The 22,956-nt window shown below is 39.1% G+C and overlaps 1 protein-coding gene across 2 annotated transcripts in view; it reads right to left on the reverse strand.

Annotated features, from left to right (window-relative positions):
* Window positions 1–16,861: 16,861 nt before the first annotated feature.
* Window positions 16,862–22,956, reverse strand: part of LOC127579784 (casein kinase I) — a 37,487-nt gene continuing 31,392 nt past the window's right edge. The window contains exons 9-10 of one of the 2 annotated variants that reach the window (XM_052032710.1): window positions 22,207–22,269; window positions 16,862–18,687 (exon numbers count right to left, since the gene is read on the reverse strand). In XM_052032710.1, coding sequence (XP_051888670.1) covers window positions 22,237–22,269 — 33 coding nt within the window. In that variant the 3' untranslated portion in view covers window positions 16,862–18,687; window positions 22,207–22,236. The remainder of the gene's footprint in view (window positions 18,688–22,206; window positions 22,270–22,956) is intronic. The other variant, XM_052032709.1, reaches the window with a different exon arrangement.

Genomic DNA, 22,956 nt, shown 5'->3' on the forward strand with positions numbered 1-22,956 from the left:
TTTCAACCACAACAGACCCAAGAAAATGGACACTGCGTTTCCCTCATGACACACATTTTTCCATTCCCTGAACATTGCTGCTTTTGTCTCAAAGCTACTGAGAACATTTCAGTGCCTGTATAACGCACTTTTTAATCATCAATTAGGACACAATGTACATACTGGCAGATTACAGGATGAGGATCTGTCATTAGAGGCATGAATACGCTGCTACATTAAAAAATACTTAAAACTGGATTGTAAAGTTTAAAATAAATGTTCTTAGTTCACCATTGTTTCAATTTCCAAATACTAAGTATAATTTTCCAATTCATAGAATAAATAGGTGCTCTGAGTGAGAGTAACTTGAAGTGGTTTTGGCCTTCTGATTTCACTCATTACCTGACAAATTGCGCAGTGTCGGAAGATTATTGCTCTCTGTGGGACTATGGCTGTGCATTTCTGTCATGGCAAGCTTAATCACCCGGGCCTGGACTCAGCAGCTAGCAGCTTTGTGACAGAAAACTGAATTGACAAATTTCCTGCTTGTGACAAAAGGAAAAGTGATCATATTAATGACATAGCCTTGGTTAAATCCTGTTGGCCAACATACTGTATGTTCTGGATGTGAAAGTGGCAGTAAATAATTTGGCCTGTGACTGCTGGCAACTGTCACTATGGCCTAACCAGAGTCTCACTCCTTATCTCTTATGAGTACAGTAAACTAATTATAATTTAGTTATCTTCTTGAGATTTTTCCTCCTTCAAGCCAGCTGGTTAAAATTGTTGGCTCACATTGACATTATCATGGTCTGATTTATGCCCGGTGTCCTCAATCCAACTAAGTTTAGATAAGATATTTTTATTAGTCACATGTACATCAAAACACACAGTGAAATACATCTTTTTGCATAGTGTTCTGGGGGCAGCCTGCAAGTGTCACCACGCTTCTGGCGCCAACATAGCATGCCCATAACTTCCTAACCTGCCTGTCTTTGGAATGTGCAAGGAAACCGGAGCACCTGCAGGAAACCCACACAGTCACCCAAACTGTGTTTGATGGTGCTTGCTGGTCAGCTTGGGTAGGTAAGTATCTTGAATGATTTTAATTACCTGGCTCTGCTGGCCCATTAGGATTAAAAGTGTCACCCACAACAATCTAATCCTTGTCCTCAAAATAACTGTTGCTTAGAAATTTATTTATGCTAAATGTCCTTGCAGCTGACCAAGCAGCTGATTATTTTTGGCACCTTTAATTAAGGGTCAATTCTTAAATAGGTGTTGGGTCTGAAACGTGCATCTGGATGAATTCAAATTAATTTATGTTCTGATAAAACATTTAGAAGATACGAATTTTGTGAGGTAAAAAAAAGGTATGGCACAGGGCAAAGGAGAAGTCCTTTACTGTAGATCACTACATTATTGTATAACTATTATATAATGTATTACTGTACATGAATGTAGTAATGATCTGCATACACAAACAACAGACCCACCTTGCTCCATTAACACCCCTGGCTATGCACTCTGACCTCTGATCACTGGAGAACATATGGAAGCAGCCCCTCTTTTGCATTGCCAACAGCAACCCGTATTTGCATAGCAGTTCCAGTTAAAAAATAAGCCACAGTGGTTCATAGGAGAGCCACCTACGATGATATTACAACAGGTGCCTAAAAGCTTCGACAGAGCTAGGTTTCAAGGAGCACCCTCAAGGAAGAAAGGGAGATGGAAGAGTTAAAGTAAGCAGCCACTGTTGAACAAAGGTAACTCCATTCCTGATTTAAAAAACTGGGTGTAGCAGGCTTATCCCTCCGACAGGCCTATAGCAAACCTTGGCCCTTCTACTGGACACTAAGAAACATGAACGAAATCTATTAGAAAAGGAAGCACATGAAATCATTCCTTGGCGGATAATGAGAAAACACAAATTACACTGGCCACGTAAGAAATATGAAAACGTCCAAGCTCAACAAACAACATTCCCTGCTGTGGGACAGCCAAATCTTGGGATAACTCACTTCATTGAATCACTGAGAAAAGTTGTACCATCCTTGCAATGAGAGCTGGCAAGGGAAGATAGCAGGAAGTAAGGACATTGTCCAGGCGTTTGCACTTCACCATGCAACAATGACACACTGTCTACTGGATCATTAGCTGTGACAGGCAGGGGTGTTTGACCATCATCATCTTAAAAGACAATTAGGGATGGAGGAGTGAGTGCTGGCTTTGCCAGAACTGCTCTCAACCCATAAATAAATAACACAATGGTCCTGACTCAACTACTAAGGAAATGGGAAAACTACACAGGATTATTAAGTTGCAAAATAGTTGTTGATGACTGCAACTAAAACAACATCTGTAGAGGCAGCTAATGATGGTCAGGGTGCTGCTCTTCCTATCTGCTGGAACTCTCAGAACCTCCAGGCTATAAGATGATATTTCGTTGTGTAGATAGGGACTCAGAATGGGTTTGTCCAGCAGATATCATTTGGATTTGGCCAAAGATTAGTGTTATTACAAATATCAAAACCTTGGTCCAAAAATGTCTCGCGTATAACTTTAGTAGGGATCACTGCTGCACACAAATTGTCTGGCACATTTTTAGTTTAGGGATTAAAGTGCATTAGTGGATAGATTATTGCAAAAGGCAAATCTACATGGCTGTTAGTGCAGGCACTAATGCCTGGTAATAACCTACATTGTTACATTAGTGGTGGCAGATTAATAATAGCTCTGTATGCATTTATAAGCTGCTCTCTCTGCTAAAGGTCAGTGTGGATTTGAGCACCTTTAATACTAATGATTTGTTATGCCTTATTCACGGTAAATTACTTCAATTCATATGAAATAACATCAATAATTAACCTCAATTTGTTGCATCAGCAGTGGCTCAGTAAGGTTGTCACTTGTTGGATCAGAGGTTTCTGCTTTCCAAGTTGACTCCAGAAATTTGAATACAAACTCCAGACTGACACTCCAGTCATCTACTGAGCCCAGCTACACATAGATGTCGACTTTCAAATGAGATGTTAAGTTTGGTCTAAATATAAGAACCTCTTATATAATTCAGGTAAGAGGATTCAAAGGACTTGAACTTTGCCATGCCTTTTGAACAGAAGGGCCTTTATGAAATGATATTGATGAGGATGTGATTCAAAGAAATGTATCCTAATTCTCTTATTTTCAGACCAGGGTGTGAGTTAATTCCATGCAGCGGAGGGAGTCTGCTTTGCCTGTCTGGCCAATATCCATCCAATGATTAATGAACATGGATCATCTATTGAAAAGTTAATTAAATAATTCCACTTCAAAACTAAGCTGGTGAAGTTGCTGATAAACTGTACAAGAAATAGAAAAGATTACAGTGAAGTAGTGGAAAATATCCTTCCCAGGTTGGGACTGAGGCAAATCATTGGCAGACAGTGAGTGAAAGGAGCTTTATTTCTGCATCAGTCATTCTTCAGTTCGAATATCTTTCACCCTGATAAGCACTAAAATAAAGAAGCAACGTAGTGTCTTATTAAAGATACCAACATTGACATCTATCTCACTCCTGTACGCCTCCTCATCACTATCTGAGATTCTGACAACAGTGGTGTCATCAGCGAATTTACAGATGGTGTTTGAGCCGTGCCTACCCACACAGTCATGAGTGTGGAGAGAGTAGAGCAGTGGGCTGAGCACGCATCCTTGAGGTGTGCCTGTGTTGATTGTCAGCAAAGAGGAGATATTATTACCAATCCGCACTGATTGTGGTCTCCCAATAAGGAAGTCGAGGATCCTGTTGCAGAGGGAGGTACAGAGGCCCAGGTTTTAAAGCTTGTTGATTAGTCCTGAAGGGATGATGGTGTTGAACGCTGAGCTGTAATCGATAAACAGTAGCCTAATGTATATTTTGCTGTTGTCTAGGTGCTCCAAAGCCGAGTGGAGAGCCAGTGAGATTGTGCCTGCTGCAGACCTGTTGTGGTGATAGGCAAATTACAGCGGGTTCAAGTCCTTGCTCAGGCAGGAGTTAATTCTAGCCATGACGAAACTCTCAAAACACTTCATCACAGCAGATGTGAGTGCTACTGGGTGATAGTCGTTGAGGCAGTTCACCCTGCTCTTCTTGGGAACCGGTATGATCGATGCCCTTTTGAAGCAGGTAGGAACCTCCGACTGCAGCAGTGAGAGGTTGAAGATGTCCTTGAACACTCCAGCCAGTTGGTCGGCACAGATTTTCAGTAACATGATGGGGCCTGATGCCTTGCGTGGGTTCACCCTCTTGAAGGATGTTCTAACGTCAGCCTCCAAGACAGAGGTCACAGGACTGCCAGATACTGTGGGGATTCGCACAGGTGTGGTGTTATTCTCCCTTTCAAAGTGTGCATAAAAAGCATTGAGCTCATCGAGGAGTGGAGCACCACTGCCATTTATGCTGTTAGGTTTATCCTTACAGGAAGTAATGGCATGCAAACCCTGCCACAGCTGTCGTGCATCCGATTGTGTCTCTAACTTCACCCGGAATTGCCTTTTTGCTCTCATGATGGCCTTCCATGGGTCGTATTTGGACTTCTTGTAGAGTTCTGGATCGCCAGTCCTGAACACCACAGACCTAGCCCTCGGTAGACTGCGAATCTCTTGGTTCATCCAGGGCTTCTGGTTTGGGAAAACTCGGTGTGTTCTCAACGGCACACACTCATCCACTCCACGCAGGTCTTGATGAAGTTGGTGATGGCCGTGGCATATTCATTCAGATCCGAAGAAGAATCCCTGAATATGGTCCAGTTCACTGATTCAAAGCAGTCCTGTTAACGCTCCTCCGCCTCCCTTGACCATACCTTCGCAGTCCTCACCACTGGTGCTGCAGTCCTCAGTCTCTGCCTGTATGTCCGGACTAGAAGTAAAGCCAGGTGATCGGACTTGCCAAAGTGCGGGTGTGGGATGGCACAGTGAGTGTTCTTGATGGTGGTGTAACCATAATAGAGTGTGTTGGCTCCTCTGGGTCCACAGGTGACACGCTGGTCATAGTTGGTCAAAGACTCCTTCAAGCTGGCCTGGTTGAAGTCCCCCACGATGATCAGGAAGGCATCAGGGTGCGCTGTCTCGTGACTGTTGATCACGGTTCTCAGCTCCTCCAGTGCCAGCTTGACATTTACCAGGGGTGGAATGTACACCACTACCAGGACGATGGCGGAGAACTCCCTCGGCAGATAAAACAGATGACACTTAACCGCAGACGTTCCAGGTCGGGGGAGCATGACTGAGACAGAACTGCCATTTCTGTGCACCATGATGAGTTAATCATGAAGCAAACACTGCCGCCTCTGCCGTTATCTGATGCCGCCGTCTGGTCTGTGCGGTGGATGGTGAAGCCCTCTGGCTGGAGCGCTGTGTCTGGAGTGCTGGGGGTGAGCCATGTCTCTGTGAAGCAGAGTACACAACAGTCCCTGATGTCCCTCTGGTACTGCAGTCTTGCTCTGAGGTCTTCAATTTTATTTTCCAGAGACTGTACGTTAGCCAGGAGGGTGGTAGGAAGGGGGGCCTTGGTGCCCTGCGTTTCAGTTTTACCTGCAGTCCTGCCCTGCAGCCACGTTTCCTGAGACGATGAAGACGTTCCCTGAGCTTCTAGCTGCTGCATTCGCTCGCTGGGTGGTCTGGAGTCCCGAGTCTGCCGGTTCGGAAAATCACTAGTTCTTTTAAATAACTTGAAACAGTATTACTTACTGCAGTCTCTGTGACTGCAGATTTCAGTCATAGTAGTTGTAAACGGGAGTATTTTATAATTCCCTTGGGAGCTGCACACAAAAAGTCACCCCTCTCCGGCACCATCTTCAAGGTATGATGCCCTTGCTAAAATTTTGCATCTACAATTTACAGTGTACAACCTGGTATTTAAACACCACAATTTAAATCTCATAGTAAAGTGTTACCTCTACCATAAACAGCTCAACATTTGCGGTAGGTTCTTCATCTAACCTTAGCAGGTGACAAAGTGCTAATGAGCATGTTCTGGGCTGTAACTTATCCTAGGATTGGCATTATGCTTTGGTGCCTGGAGTTCTAACCTACACCATAGTCATTGGCTCAAAAAGCAAAACAAAAACCGCAAATGCTGGAAATCTGACCCAACAGATCAGGCAGCATCTGTGGAGAGAGGAAAACTTGCTAACTTTAAAGATTGATCAGAATCAGGCAGTTCTAGACAAATTGGAAAGGCTGCTTGTCTGAATTGTTGAATTTATTGAGGCCTGTGGGCTGGAACGTGCCTGATAGGAAGATCAGTGACCGCTCCTTGAGCTTATGTTGGGCAACTGGAACCTCAACCATGGTCTTTGGCTTTTCTGTCCAGGTTAACACAAATCTGACATTGTCACTGAGATATTTTAATTTGGTTTGTAATAATGCTGCGTAATAATTCTATTATCCCCATACTTCCTTGAATTGTTCTGAATCTGCATATCTTGCATGCCACAGAGAATTGGATGGAAATCTATGATCCCACAGTGATATAATAAACACTTGCATTAATTATGCAGTGCCTTAAACTTATGAACAAGGCTGGTGTTTGTGGCACAACCTTATCCACTTGCATGGAGTCACTGACCAGGATTGAAAAGGTAAGTGCAGCTATTTTTGTTTGCTTTATTTTACTTAATATGCATGTTTTAATTATTATATATTACTTTATAAAAACATTTTTTTTTAAATTATTTAATCCTTTTGAACTACTTCAAAATGTTAAAAGACCATCCTTGGGCTCTTTGGTCTCAGGCCTAGTCACTCTTGTGGCTTGCTCTGCTTGGTGGGACAACCATAGACGTGTGACCAAGAGGAGGCTTCATCCTGCACAACTGCATAAGGCATGGCTGCAGGAATAGTGTACGTGAGGTACAGGCTTGGTTGTATATGATCTGGCCCACGAAAAAGCTGTGTCTTTAAATTCACTTGTTTACCTAAGTGATATCACAGATAAAGCAGCTTGCAACAGACAGTAATAAATAAACCTCCCACAATCCTCCATTTATTGTAAGTATATCAGAAATAGGACTAGCATTGGGTCTTTAGAGCCCTTCCGCTCGCTCTGACGAAGTAATGGCTGATCTTCTACCTCATCTCCAACTTCCCAATTTTTCTAGGCCCTCTGGAGCATTTAAAAATCTATTGGTTTCTATTCTGAAAATAGTTGGTAAATGATTACTTGCATGCTGCTGGACTAACTAATGTCTAACATATTTTTAAAAAATGGAATAAATTTAAATCCTAAATGGATAGCTGCTTTTCTTTTGAGTCATTATTCCTAGTCCAGGACTCTCCATCAGGGGAAATATTGCACCTTCTACTCTGTCAAGCCCTTAAGAATTTGGTGTATTTTAATAATATCATGGTGTATTCCTTCAAGATATGTACCTAGTTTACCCAGCCTCTCCTCTCAGGATAATCTCTTCATCCCATAAATTAATCTGGTGAATTTGAGCTAAAGGCCAACCAGTTTTTTTAAACCCCAGTCCACAGGTAAGGAAATAGAAAGGACAGAGTTTATACATGCATGCAAGAGGCAATTTATAGCAAAACACTTGGTGCAAGTACTGCGGCTGGGGGAGAGCCAGTGGGGGTTTCATATCGCCAATGCTTAAATAGAATTAGGCTGCTAGATTCTACAGGTTAAAGCTCACATTGTTTAATATCCAGGTTTGTGTCATTTAACTTATTTTTTTCTAAACATACCTCCCCATTTTTGTGACACACTACAATTTACTTTTAACAAATTCTCCAGGACTCGTATTTAATGCCTCTCATTCAGAGCTTGTGTGATTGTTTCAGTCTGGTTAATGTAGAACTCTAAAGAATCAACAGTCAAAAAATCAATAATGTATCAGTAAACGAGTAATCATTTATTATATAGGTTTGTGTCATTTAACTGTCACTTAAAAGTAAATCAATTATTCTAACCTACCATCATTGGAATTTGCAACACTCTGCTCACCAAGAACCAATACCAACATTATTAACATTGTCATCAAACCTGCTGATAAGAGCAGCGCTGTTGTTTGACAAACTGCCCTCTGCCTTGCAAAGGCTGAGCACCAGCTCTCTGACACCTCTCATATCTCCCTCAGACCCAGTCCCTCCATGGACTCTCACAGCTATCTTGATTCTACTTCTTCCGTCTTGCTTCCTGTAAGGATTTTACTCTCTTCCCTTCAGTCTCTGGCTCCATCGTTACTCCTCTGAAGATGGCACTCTCCACATCAATGCCTCCAAGATGTCTTCCTTTCTTTTTCATTGCAGATTAACTATAGTTGATGAGGCTGTCAACCAGTTCTGTCCATTTCTCACATTTTTGCTCTTGCCTCATCTCCTCCATTTGCTTCACAGTCCCTCTTGATCTCCTGTTTAAGCCTTTTAGGCAGTCCCTGGGGATGGATAACGACTCAGTTTCACTCTGGTTTTGTGGGTTTTGAGGTGACCATTGAGACCAATGTGGGAAGCTGCCTTATTAAGCTGCTGCAATCCTTGTGGTGTAGAGAGTGCCAGGATCTTCACCTAGAGGCAATGAAGGGATGGTGATAGATATCCCAGTCAAGATGTCTGTGGCTCATAGGCGATAGTATTGTTCTACTGGGCCCCCTGTCCTTATCTCTCTGGGCAAGAAGCATCCCTGCTTATTTTTTGGCATTTTTCTATTAATACTTACACTTTCCAGCATCTGCAATATTTTGCCTTAGTTTTGAGACACGGAAGATACCTGGATTGGACACAGCTGCAGTCTGGTAGAATCAAAGGGCAGGTGGACAATTTTAGAGCTGTATAATTGTGAAATACGTGATGAGGGTTAGTACATTTCCTCTCCCGCCTTCACCGTGTTGTGATACAGCAAACAACATAACACATTCTCTTTAGCAGTGTATGGAAATCCAATCAATTAAAACAAAGCATCACTGTGTGTAGTGGAAAGGTCAATCTGTGGACAACCATTTAATTCAGGTTCATCGCCAAGATCAAGCACTCCTTCCTGTTTATTTACTTACACACAACTGCAAGAACTTACATGATCCCAGTAAAAGAATCCAGGAAACACTTTCAGAATCTGCTGGGCCTGCTCAGTTTGGACCTGCCCTTTTGAAAGATCATGATTACAGTATTCACTATATTTCTAATCTGTGTATTTGCAGCAAAATGCTTAACTGCCCAGCAGGTGGAATTGAGATCCACAGGCAAGAAACGTCCTGAAAATCAGAAAACTGCAGATGCCGGAAATCTGAAATGGAAAATGCTAGAAACAGCAGGTCAGGCATCATCTGCAGAAATATGAACAGAGTTAATGTTTTAGGTCAAAGATTCTGTGTCTCTTTCAGTAGAGTGCGTGTCCTGCTCAGTGTTTCCATCTAAGTCTCAAGTTTGCTCTCTATTGGTCCAAACAGGGAAGACGTGGCTGCTACAATTCACAACTGCTTCAGCCTATAAGCAAGGCAGTGAGGATACACACATGGCAGTGTGTGAACAAACAACACTGGGTAAGTGCAGAGTTGGGCTTCACAATAATGTACAATGTCTTTAGTTGACTCTGCTTATTGTTTATGCTCTAAGGGGAAGTACTGTATGATCACTTGGCAGAGTGCCATATTAGACCCAGTACACCTACAACTGCACCCCAGAAAAGAAAGAAGGGCAAAGGAAAATTGGAAGTTTTATTATTTCAAATAGGCTAAACCAATGCATTATTTATTAACAATTTGGAGGGGAGATATGACGGAGTTGCATGAGGTGATGAGTGGTTTAGATAGGGGAAATAAAGAGCAGCAGATGTCGTTACATCTGTGCCCTTGAACTAATGTTTCAGAGAAAAGGCGTTAACTCCTTTTTCTACACTGAAAGTAGTTATGATCAAGAACTCACTGCCTGGAAATGAGGCAGGAACAGTTAAATCAGGGCTTTCAAAAGGTAAATGAATAGGTATTTAAAGAGAATGATTTGCAGAGTTACAGGCAAAGATTAGGGGAAGGAAACTGACAGGATTGCTCTATTCAGACCATGCAGACTCAATGGAGTCTTCCAAGTCAGAACAATTCTATTTCCTTTCAAATATCAGGGGAATTCTTGCACAAATAAGTCCAGAGATTTGACCTATGGTGTGAATGGTTAATAACTTTGATCTCAGTCATCCAGTTTGCTTCAACAATGTGGTCTGTGATTGATAGATCACCTGAATGTTGCTTGCATGATTTATCCAAAGGATGAGCTAAACAACCAAGAGTAAATACAGAAATATTGAGGATGAATAATTTAAAAATTCATAAACAGAATTGGCAGAACTGCTGCTGATTTCCAGCACATTATCATCATAAATTAATGTGGAAAATTGAAAAGAACGTGATTGAACTGGGTAGAAGGGTTGAATTAACAGTAGTAACTGCACCATCTCTCATTTTACAGGAAATACAGATGGAATGTGGAATCTCCAGCACTGCTAAATGCAAAGGTCATTCTGCTATTTTCTCTTTTAAATTTTTTTCTCAATGAAAAGTGTTTACTCTTAATTGCTACAAGTTACGAATGGAGAACTGGGCACACTTTCCCTTTTGAAACCCTGGTGAAACTCCACCAACCTGCAGGGATAGTGACAGCTGCTGAAAGTGACTTGTATGAAATTCAGTTTTCTGTGAGCCCACGGCACAAAACTTCCCCTAACCTGGTGCTCCGATAGGCCCGATATGGTTCATGAGAAACGGAAACATCTGCATTTATGCTGTGGTGTATACAGAACTGAGGTTCATAGAGATTAAAAAGAGCTCAACTCTGCCTTTAGCTGAACTTGATACCAATCCTCTGAAGGTAGAAAACGGCCACTGAATAACACTGCACTTCCTTCTTTGATGACCACAAATTATCCTGGAATAGGTCATCCATTCCTTGATTGTGCTCCATCATTAACATAGAACACTACAGCACAGTACTGCCCCTTCGGCCCACAATGTTGTGCCGACGTTTTATCTTGCTCTAAGAGCTATCTAACCCTTCCCTCCCCCATAGCCCCCTATTTTTCTATCATTTATGTGTCTATCTAAGAGTATCTTAAATGTCCCTGATGTATCTGCCCCCACAACCTCTGCAGGCAGTACATTCCACACACCCACCACTCTGTAAAAAAAAACTTACCGCTGATATCCTCCCTATACCTTCCATCAATCACTAAAATTATGTCCCATAACTAAACCTCTAATCCTAATCCTCATACCCTTAGATTCCCATTGAATACATGGAGAATCCTCTGGAGTTGGGAAGTCCCAGGATTCAATCCTTAGTGATGAAATCTGTTTTTTTTTTAAGAAAAGCAATTTATTATTTATTAGACTCCAGGCTTCTTTGTGCTGGCTCTTGTTGCTAGGGAGGAGCCCAGGCTTTGAGAGGCTCTGTGGTGAATGTGTTCAGTGATGCTGTGTCCTTCTCCTGGTAGATTTTCCAGAACATGGCACACAGCTGCTGCAAGGCAAAGTCACATTGAAAGTGCCCTTGGCCAGGTAGTTCTGCAGGCAGATTATGTTGGCAGGCAACATACCAATGCAATCTAGCAGCACGTCTTTGACCAAAGTTCCTGTTGACTCGTCGGGTAGGGCTAAAATGTCATGTTTAAGAAGTTCCTCTTACATTGAAACTAAGAGGCCTTGTTCTAAACTGTCTGGCCAGAGGAAACTGCAGCTCAATATTGACACTCAGTTGCTCTCAGAATCTACACTAAAGGTTAAATTGTCAGAACAAAACTCTGCTAATATAAAGCAATACATGTTGAACCTATTATATGTAACAATTTCATAAATTTAAATCATTTTATGTTGAGGGACCTTCTCCAAAATCATACTGAGAATACAACCAAGACACAAATCTGTATTCCCACAGTGAGTAAACTAACATCAAATTCAAAGTTACTTAGAAACTAGAAGATATATTTGCAGAGAAGTTTTCATATTTAACCAGGACACAGCTCGTCATTAGAACTAACATCCTGCACAGCTTGTCATCAGGATTGACTCCATTCTTTGTTGAATTAACATATACATTGCATAAAACATCTCGTTTCCTGTTTAATTTTAAGCTCATTATTTTACTCCTGCAATTGTGTGATTGATACAAACACTCTTCTACAATAAGTCTTGTTGGAATGCAAGTCTTGACAGGACAAAGTTTAAGCAAGTTTAGTCCACAGTTGTTTGTGCGTACATCCAGGCTGTTGTTTCAATAATAAATTGCTTAGGTTAAAATATGGCAGCCAATCAATCCACAATTTGAACTCTTGTTCACTGTTACTGTTGACAACCTCTGAGCTTTTACACTTCAACGTCTTTGGCCCAGTTTCAAAGAACCGTTGCCACATGTCGATATTATCTTCTGAATGTCATTGAGTTGAGAAATAATGAAAAATATGAATGTCATTATCAGCACAAACCTCAGAGTCAGTGATCAAAAGATTATTTATATCCTCATGAATTTCAAAAACAAAATGTTATCCAAAAAGCCACTGTGGGCAAAAAGCTAATGTGGGTAAAAATTGCTGTTTTAAAGCAAAATCACTAATGTATACAAGTAGAAAGAACATTTTGGGATATCTTGAAAAGCATTGTGCAAATGAAATCTTTCCTCCTTTTAAATTGGTTAGTAATGTAAATAGCTGTGCTGCATGACAGAGTTATACAGTGGTAATAACTGTTTCCTCATTTCTTAACAAGATTAGGTGCCAAATCCAAAATCAATGATACATGGACAATATTGCACTTGCTCAAGTGAATTTAGATCAAAAATTGCTTTCCCAAATTTCTGAGCCTTATACACAATTAGATAATTTCAATGATGTTCCACCACCTCATGGTGGTGCTGCACATACGTCTCTTCCGTTGTTCCCCAAGCAAATTCCTCATTACGAAAGCAGGTTGAGGGAACTCGGCCTTTTCTCCTTGGAGCGATGGAGGATGAGGGGGGACCTGATAGATGTATATAAGATGATGAGAGGTATTGATCGGGTAGATAATCAGAGGCTTTTCCCCAGGGCTGAAATTGTGGCCACAAGAGGACATAGGTTTAAGGTGCTGGGAAGTAGGTATAGAGATGTCAGGGGTAAGTTTTTTTTTACTCAGAGTGGTGAGTGTGTGGAATGGGCTGCCGGCAACAGTGGTGGAGGCGGATATGATAGGGTTTTTCAAGAGACTGTTAGATAGGTACATGGAGCTGAGAAAAATAGAGGGCTATGGGTAAGCCTAGTAATTTCTAGGGTAGGGACATGTTCGGCACAGCTTTGTGGGCCGAAGGGCCTGAATTGTGCTGTAGTTTTTCTATGTTCTATTAGGAGGTCAGGAGAGGTGAAGGTAATGGCTAAATAAGTGCTGACAAAATTTGCACAAAAATGTCACTGATTGAGCTTTACAGGAATGTGCCTTCTCACACAAGGGTCTATGGTCCAGAGTCTAAAGAAACCCCATTGTAGAATCATCAAACCAGCAACACCACACGGTCCACTCCTTATTTTGCTGAGTTAGTAGATCTAAAGTTGAACAACTGAGGGAACTTGGTATCAAAGGGCAAGGAAGAGGTAGAAAAATATTACCCAACTTTCACTCGATTGTTACACAGCGACCTCTACAGGAAAGCCTTGTGGCTGCAGCTCAAGAGAAAAGGGAGAGGACCTTTGTTAACAGAAACTACCACAGCTAATCATCAAAGCAAACAAATCAATTTTATTAAAAATCTTGCATAGGGATTCTCTTCATTAAAATTTATTTAACTGGTACCAATGATTATTCTAAGAGTAAAGTGTCAATATTTGTACATACCAGTAACTATGATTGCTGCTCCATTAAGTGATGCTATATTGGGCATATCAAAGTGACAGTATTGACCCATTGCTAATAATCATCATTTAGTAAGCTTTGTACATCTTTGATTTCCACAATCAAAATGTTTTAATAAAATAAATGCATTTATTCCTCACTGACTGAACTATTATTCACTACGTTATGTCAAACAACTTGGGAGGCATTTTTCTTCAATAATTTAATAAAACATCCACTGAATTGGGCATCTGTTTCCAGCCTACCTGAAAAAGTCCTGACTGTGACAGGATACCGTTAGTGCTGATAGAGACCTCTCAAATATGTCCCTCATTTTCGACATATATTTCTGCAGCATTTCCCTGCGTGTAATTTGCATCACCAGTAGTTGGAGGACACAACTTCTCGATCCTTACTAAATAAGAACTTTTTTTTCCCCCAAATGGCTCTTAAAGAATGAGATTAAATTTGCAAAGCATTATTTCAGTCAATTATCACGTTTGTACAAATGTTCATGTTAATAAACTTATCACAAATAGCACCTGTAAATAATATATGAACATCTACCACCACCATGAATAGACTTTATCAATGTCAAATACAACCCTGAATGGCAAATCTTGATTTAGTGACCCCTGTTCAATAAAATATTCCAAATCAACCATATTTTAATCTTTATTCTTGTCCCTTTTCTGCAAAACTATAATTTTACACGAAGGACAATAGGATTTTGTACCCAATTTATCTGGATAGTTGAAAAAAAGGATTCACCAAACAAATTGTTACAAATTATTTTGAAAGGAATGAAATATACTTCACAGAAAAGTGACTGGAAACAGTTAACAGAATGATGATGTGCGTCACCTCAATTTAAAAAAAATGATAGTAAAAGCTATGAACAGTTTAACAAAGCACCAAGGAGAAGCTGCTGCCAAGGGCCTTACTTTTCAGATGTGCAAGGCCCCACCAACTTGTACAAGTGAAAAGAAGAAATTCCATGCTTTATGCCTCTGGAGTTGAGGCATACCCCCCACCCCAACCATAATTACCTGCTCAAAACACAAAAATGCTTGGAATACTAGTCAGTTCAGACACCATCTGTAGAGAAAGAAACACTCTCTCAAGGCAATGACCTTTCATCATCTTATCTAATAATTTCATTCCTGTTATGGGACCTTGCAATGTACAAATTAGCTTCCATATTTCCATTACAACTACAGAAGTGGTTCAGTGCGAGGTGGTTTGTGATTGTAAAAACTTTTCTCCTTACCAAATGACGTCAAAGCACAAAGTACAAATATTCTTACATGCTAAATCAGCATATACACATTGGCAATCTCTCCATCTACATTAATGGACCATCTTCTTGGGGTGGGGGGGGGGGTGTTGAGAAGGAACACAGTAGTAGCCATGTAAAAGGTGGGGAACAGTATTAAAATCAATTTGTGGACATTTTGTAGGCACTTCCTTTATCCAAGCTGTGCTTTAAATCAGTCATGTCAGGATTTTAATCTAATTTTATGAATTTAAAGATTAAAAGGCAATAAACAAGTCTTGCTTCAACGCCATTAGACTCTACATGCAGACCAACATGGTTGCTGCTGCTACTTCCTGCCCATTCATAACCCAGCCTCACTTCCACATGGAGTTTTAATATTCATTAGACTTGATACTAAAAAAATGCAGAGGCAAATGCTCCCATCTCTCAGTCTGATGGAACTCGGGTGGACCCCCGATCAAAAAGTATTTTGACATTTTTGCAGAAAATGGAATGCAAGGCCAAACCATGACAACAACCAGAAAAAAACTGAACAACTTCTACAGCATGCCTGGCCATCATTACAAACTTATCAAGACAAACAAACTTAGCGTAGGGAGTATTTTTTTGGTGCCCTCAGGTCACCCAGGCAATGAAATAATGAGGTATTGAGAAATTTAATTGTGACGTTTAAATATTTCTGCCAAATACCAATTTGCAATCAGCTGTATAATTACACCAATTAACTTAAAGGCATTAAATTGTAATGTGTTAAGATTAGTGCACCCCAGGAGATATACATTTTAGGTATATTTAGTCTTGGGTATATTCTGCACCCATAATTATTGGATTATGTGAAAAAAGATACTCCAAATGGACGAATGCAAAATGAACCAAATGCATATAAAAAAGTCAAAAGAACAAATTAACAAGAAGTCATTATGTGGTCAGTCTGTATCTGTCATTTACTATTTTTGAGAAGAGTTAATGAAATTAACCAAAGGAAGTGACAATTACTCTAAATACACATTTTCAAGATGGTAGAAATTTTTTTCATACTTCAAAAATCTGTGTCAATGTAATATTTAATTAATGGACAATGTTTTAAACTAAAATGTACATCAGTAATACATTGTAATTAGTTATGCAATATCCGTTAAACATTTAAAAAATAAGTGCTTTGTAAATGAATACGAATGGTTGTCAATTACACAAGATGCAAGTATTGCTGTTAGGTAAATAATTAAAGTGCACTAAAATTGATTTTCAAAGAAAGAAATTCTATTTAAACGATCAATAATATTGAAATCCTATAAAATGGAGACAATTCTCATCACTCTCATCAGATAGATATTAATTATATAAAGCTTTTCTCCCCATACAAAGGAAAAAATGGAAACTGGTTAAAAATTATGGTTCAGTGACAATCATTTGGTAACTAACAAACTGGAGAAATTCTTCCACAATCTGTTTTCTCATGCAGATGAAGTGTTAATTAGTTATAGTATCCAAATGTTGTAGCTGTTGTTGGTATTGAATGTAATTGGACAACCCTTTTCTTTTCTGATGTGATTGAACAAAACAATTATAAATGCATCCATGATTCAAATAAAAAAAACTATTTACCACATAACTTAGAGAAGGGAAAGATCTGCTGTTCTCAATGCCACACAGTTCAATTGTTCTTTGAATTTTAATTACTTCCAACTTTATAAAATTCAGTTTGGCGTTTAGCTCATTGTTGAAAAAATACTGATGTACCCAAAGCTATAAATTACAAAGATTCCTGAACTTAGAATTTTAGAACAAAACAGAGAACCCATTACAAGTTATTATGAATTTATTTACATTTTTAAAGTACACAAATACAGCTGCAATACAAATAGGTTACCAGTATTTTGTTACCATTACACGTTATACACAGACATTCTACAGAGGGGAAACCAGCCACCTGAGATAACGATGGTCCATCCACACAAAAGAAAAATTGGAAGAGCCCGTTGTCTTGGAGGCACCACCAGTTAGGAAGAAAACATTGATTCTCAAGTTTCTGCCCCTTACAAACCTTATGGGAAACATTAATTTAACCACACACATTTACAAAATTAAACGATGGGACTGCTGAAATGAAAGGAGGAATCTTAATGCAGTAATGCCAGCCTAACTGTGCTCCTGTTTAACACGTCAGTGCGCATGCATAAATGGCAAGGCATTTCTGACTTTTCGCCAGATACCCTTTCATGCGACCTCCCAAGAGGCTGAAGTGAAATACAAATGTGGCTGTTACAAACAAAAAGGAACCAAACTGTGCATTTGATGAAGTGCACACACATTCATGAGTTAGGCTGTACTTCCTCCATTCCTTCAGTGTGCTATCTGGAAGCTACACCAATAGCAAGAATGTTATAAAATTCCATTTTAGGCTGAAACCCAGTTAGCTTTCAAAAAAAACCTTTGAGTTGGATTCACTATTGTCACGTGTAAACATAAAAAAAATCAAGATACAATTTTTGAAGCACACACACTGGAATGTAAAATTTCATCAGCCCCCTTTAAGCTAATGGCAGAGTTCACATTTTTTACTGTACAATCCTTCACAGCTCTTTGTTTAAAATACTTCTCTACGCCTAGTGATTAATGGAGATGCTATAAGTCCTTAGGACAGGAAATCCCGAGAACAGACTCTGTACCAACACTAATCAGAAATTTTAAAAATAATTCACCAAAACACAGCTTTACCTTTACTTTTTTTAAAAAACTTTATTCTTCCACATTTTCATTTTTAAGGTCACATTTTTTGATAAGCCTTGGCACTGCCACTTTATTCCACACTGCTTCTGCCAGCTAAGTTATCTGCCTCTTCCACAAGACACTAAATGGCCACTGGCACCAATGATCATTCAGTTTTTATGACAAAAATAAAATGTGGAAGTTAAAAGTGTGCAAACAAACCTAGATACTAAACCAAAAAAACATTAATAGTTACAGTGTACTACCAAAAACATTTTAAACTCAAGTTTAATACAAAAGACTGGAAAAAGCTTTAAATAAAATCAGCTGCATTTTAAATTCACAAACACTCACTGCCAACCCTATGTATTACAGGATTTTTCAAGTCAGTCAATTCCCATTTCAGATTCTCAAACCTATAGAGCATCACAGACATAAAAGCAGGACAACATTCTACTTATCTACATAGATGCTGCTTTCAATTTTAGCAGGGTGATACAAAATATTTAAACCAGGTATAGGTCTACAGTTGTACAGTAGAGTAATAAAAGGCTACATAACGCCAATCATGGAAGGAGAAGGGATGGCGATATCTATTCTATTTGCGGTAAATTCTGTAAACCGTCTTTAGAACCCCTGCTGCTGAAGCAGTGGGCACAATCTTTTAACTTGTATTTTATACTGCAGTCAGGGAAAAGGTCTCCTTGCGAAGATGTTCCTAAAAAAAACTTTAAAGTTTCCTTCCTGCACTTTAGTTAAAGGCATCAAGAGCTTCACTTTGTCGGTTGGCTTTGTAGGGGGTCATGAGTTTCAAGGTTATAATGGGACATCGGCCATGCATTGTCCACTCTCCACGGTGAGTCACTTTCATCGAGGAACAGCGGAATGGATGCCGCTGGAAGTCACCCGGGCTGGGATCTATCCAAAGTAACAAACAAAAACTAAATTAATCCCTTATAAGCATTAAGAACCAATAAATTTCCCATAGTGGTATTGAATAACTATCAACATGTATTGCTTGGGAAATGCAGAACACAACACGTGGAATAAAATGCATAAAAAGTAGGATTTGATCCAAAAATCTACTTGACTAAATACTTCCTGTATTAAATGATTATAGAGCCCAGCAGATATCCAAATTTTAAAAACATGTTAAACAAAAAAATCCACTTCAAGAAAATTGGGTACCGCATTGTAGAGTTGGCAAGTGCACAACCACAACTTCTGAGTGAGAATCCAGTCCAGCCTAACGGGATGCTGTTTGCCCCATCTGCTATTTGGTTTATGAGACAGAGGAGTCAAGGCACCTTAACCCAATCCTTTGTGGACATAGCAAAAAAAAAAATCTAATAATTCTGCAAATATTTGTACAAAAATTGCGAAATCCAGAGATCATAAAAATACTTAAGAAAAGAATGATTTCACAGGAGTTGCAGATGGAAGACAAACCACTGGATCTGTAAACTCCAATCTGTTTTTCACTAAATCTGATGTAGCAAATTTGATTTAACAAAGTGAAAAGCACAATTGCCAAGTCCAATAGTGTTCATCTTAAAAAAGCGAAAGTTGAACTCCCAGAAATAAAGATTCTGTAGAATTTCCATAAAATCCCCCTTAAGCTGTCCTTTAAATAGACGTGAGCAATAAGTGTCAGCCTTGCCAGTGACACTTTCAACTCAAAAAAGAAAAATTTATTAATTTTGTATAGTTACAGGCAGTGTGCATTTGCTGAAGGTGGGCCAACACATATGGGCCTTTGCCCATCAGGGCAACTCTAAACAATACCAGTCAGCTGCTCAAAAGCCAGAATCACTGACAAAGCAGCTATACTTCGTTTTCGGAGAGAGTAGTCCCGTAAACTTAAAAAAAAGAGAGCTACTTTAAATGAAAAATACTCATTGCAATTCCCTATTGATAAAGACACTTTCCTAAATTACTATGTCACTTGAAGCTGATTTCAACAATTTAATTGACAAATTAAATGTCATTTCAGGGCATTTTGTGTGACAATATGTACATCACTGGCTCTGCATACAATACACATTTACGAGAGGTCTGTTTGTTGCATAGATTAAATCCTATGGAGATACAAGATATGGAGTAATTTCAAATTCAACTAAATTCACCATCAATACTTTGACTTTGAAATTACAAAAAAACTTCATGCTTCTTGAACTTGTGTCGGAAATTGTTCGAGGTATGACATTTTACATATAAAGGTCTAAAAAGAATGCTGGCAATGGTAACACAGAAAAAAGTCTTTAAATGCAGTATTAACTATTCATTTCTTAGTTATAAAAGCATGGATTCTCAAAATGTATTAAAGATACACATACTTAAAACGATTTGTTTGCAACTTTCTAATAATTACTTTGAAATTAACTTTAGGGATTTGCAGGCTTCACACACATGCACAAAAAACATTCTATAGCAAAAACATTAACAGACTTAAAATATTCTTCAGCCTTGAAGGATGATGAACATGTAAATGCAGACTTGCAGGGAAATGAATTGACATTTTCCCCTTTACCTCAGATGAGGCGGCATTCAGCCTTTGATGAATATTAACCACTTCCTGTAAGGTAATTTGTGACAACCATAACAATACAATGATTAGAAAATTTGACAAAGCTGTCAACAAGGGAGAAAAATAACTGATCTGCCTCACTCCAGAGGGTTAAAGCATCAAGAGTATTCATTAACATTCACTTTATAATGATTAAATGTAATTTTAATTTTTCCCAGTATTGAAACTTAAGTTAAACCTCAATATTTTAGCAATGATTACATAAAATTTCAAATAGTCAAAATCTCCCTGCCCTAAATATGGGCTGACAAATTCAACTTATTTACAGATTTAAGCACATCAGTTGGTAGCTTGCAACTCAATGTGCAACTGAATCAGCTAATACATTGTCAACACTGTAACAGTAGTATGATTTTTTTTAAAAAAGGAGCAGTGTGCTTCGTGACAGCTGCTTCTGCAGTAGTGGTCAAGAGTTTACAGAGAAGAACTAAAGATAAATTTAAGTTAAAATTAACACAACCAGGAAACCGCTTTGGACATTTCCTCTTGCTGAAGTTTGTATCACCAACTCAATACCAGTTGCTACCAGTTTTTTTCTTTAAAGTATAGTGCTTTAAACTTTATGCAAACATTGATCACAAAAGTATGCCAGCAATTCTTTAATGATCCATTCACTTACTGAACCAGTGTAAATCAAATTACACAGAAATCTTAGTTCAAATAAGATATCTCCTCTCACATCAAATTTGTTTTGAATATAAAAATATAGCAACACTGCAATATTCTCTCATGCAGAAAGTTCAGTGTTGAACTATGCAGTGGATCAGAGCAGGACATCGTGCAACAAGACTTCACAAGCAGGTTAAACAGGTCAAGCCAAAACTCTCAAAAGATCAAGTATTACTGAGAAGTGGCTTACATCAACTCAAACTGGATAATGCAAACTCCAAAATAATTTGAGAAGCCATGGTGCAATCTGGGGGGGGAGGGCGAGAGATTACAAGCAGGTTAAAGAACTGCAGTGATTGGGGTAAAGCACCAAGCAATATAGAGTCAAAAAATCCACCTGATCTTCTACTTTTAGCATGGAGACGTTGAAATACTTTCAATGTCCATGCTTCGAGCTTTTTCATAAACAGACCTGTAATGTAAAAATGAAGCAGAGTCGTGCCCTACACCCTAACCCCCAAACGTTACTACTAATGTTTTTATAGGTGCATGCATATTAGTAACCCAAATGTCCCTCAAATATCTATTCAATTCTCAACCTTTGTTCATACTGGTAAACATTGAGAAAGATTGAAGCCACTGCCCAACATCCTTCATAGAAATCTGAGTTCAGCTCCACTCCACCTCCTCTGAATCAGACATTAAAATATGCCCAAACATTTTGTTGGATAGTATATACTCATCTATATCCCATGGAAAATTCAAATATGCCAAGTTTGACCAGCCTTGCCCTCTCATTATCACATGGAAGCAGCACAGAATGGATAGTTAGCATATCTATCAACATCCAGTTGCCCATAGCGCTAGTTTTAAAATCTTCTGAAACACTTGTGAATTCAGAAACAATATTTAATGTATAGCTTTACTGTAAAAAGAGCTGAAGACTCCAAGATAGTCAGTGCCTTCTTCCTTCATGGATCAAATACAAATTTGTATTGATCCACTGTTTAGTTGCGTGTGAACAAAGCACATACTCTACACATATTCCTGCAAACCTCTACACAAGGGAAGTCATCAATAATTACCTGAAACAAAAAATTGAGGAAGCATCTTGGTTGTAGAATGTAATTATTAGTGGATAGTCCATGGCACTTTAAAATATTAATATGTGATCCTTAGAAAATTTGCCTTCCATCCTCAATCTCTTCTACTTTAATGAGATGGGATTGAGATAAACTCACCCAGTGCTGCCTTCAATGCGTGTGGACCAGCTACATGCCATGATGCTCGAAGGGTAGGCTATTCTGATGTGGGGGAAAAGACAACCAATTGTAATCTGTGCCATACCCACACAAAACCAACGTTAACAATGAGTTGTAACACTCAAGTCATCATGTATTCAGTTAAATTAGCACGTTGGACATATTACAGAGTTTGAAAATGGGAACCATGTTGAATTTATTGGAAGAAAACAGGCCCCATTCCACATCGATGAACAAGTTGCTTCTTAAGAGCCAGGACAACTTCAGCCGTGCCCAAAGTAGCATAAATTTCCATTCTGGGCACAGGCAGTGATAGCATTTTAATTGTGACCACAGACTGGAATTTCAGAATTGTTTTCTTTAAGTTATGTCCAGAGCAGATGCTCTTGGGACCTCTTTGGTAAAAGTAGCATGAAAAACTAATGTACAATTTCTAGTTGTGCATGCTGTGCACATAGAATTCAGGTTTCAACTCCTACTACACACTTAAGCACAAGCCCAAGCAACGATTTTCAAATGGCTTTCCAAGACAGTTTACAAACTTCTGTACACCATCCTAAATCAAATGAACAGGATAATAATCTGGCATGAATCTTAATCCCCATAAATTGAAAACGATACATTCCTCATATGGCAGTGTAGCAAAGTTGTAACAATGTTCAGATCAAGTGATGTTGATTGCCAAATCAGAGAGATGATGACTTTTGAAAGTTTATTCACCTCCAGTCC

Source organism: Pristis pectinata, chromosome 18 (genome assembly GCF_009764475.1).
Source record: "Pristis pectinata isolate sPriPec2 chromosome 18, sPriPec2.1.pri, whole genome shotgun sequence".
NCBI lineage: Eukaryota > Metazoa > Chordata > Chondrichthyes > Rhinopristiformes > Pristidae > Pristis > Pristis pectinata.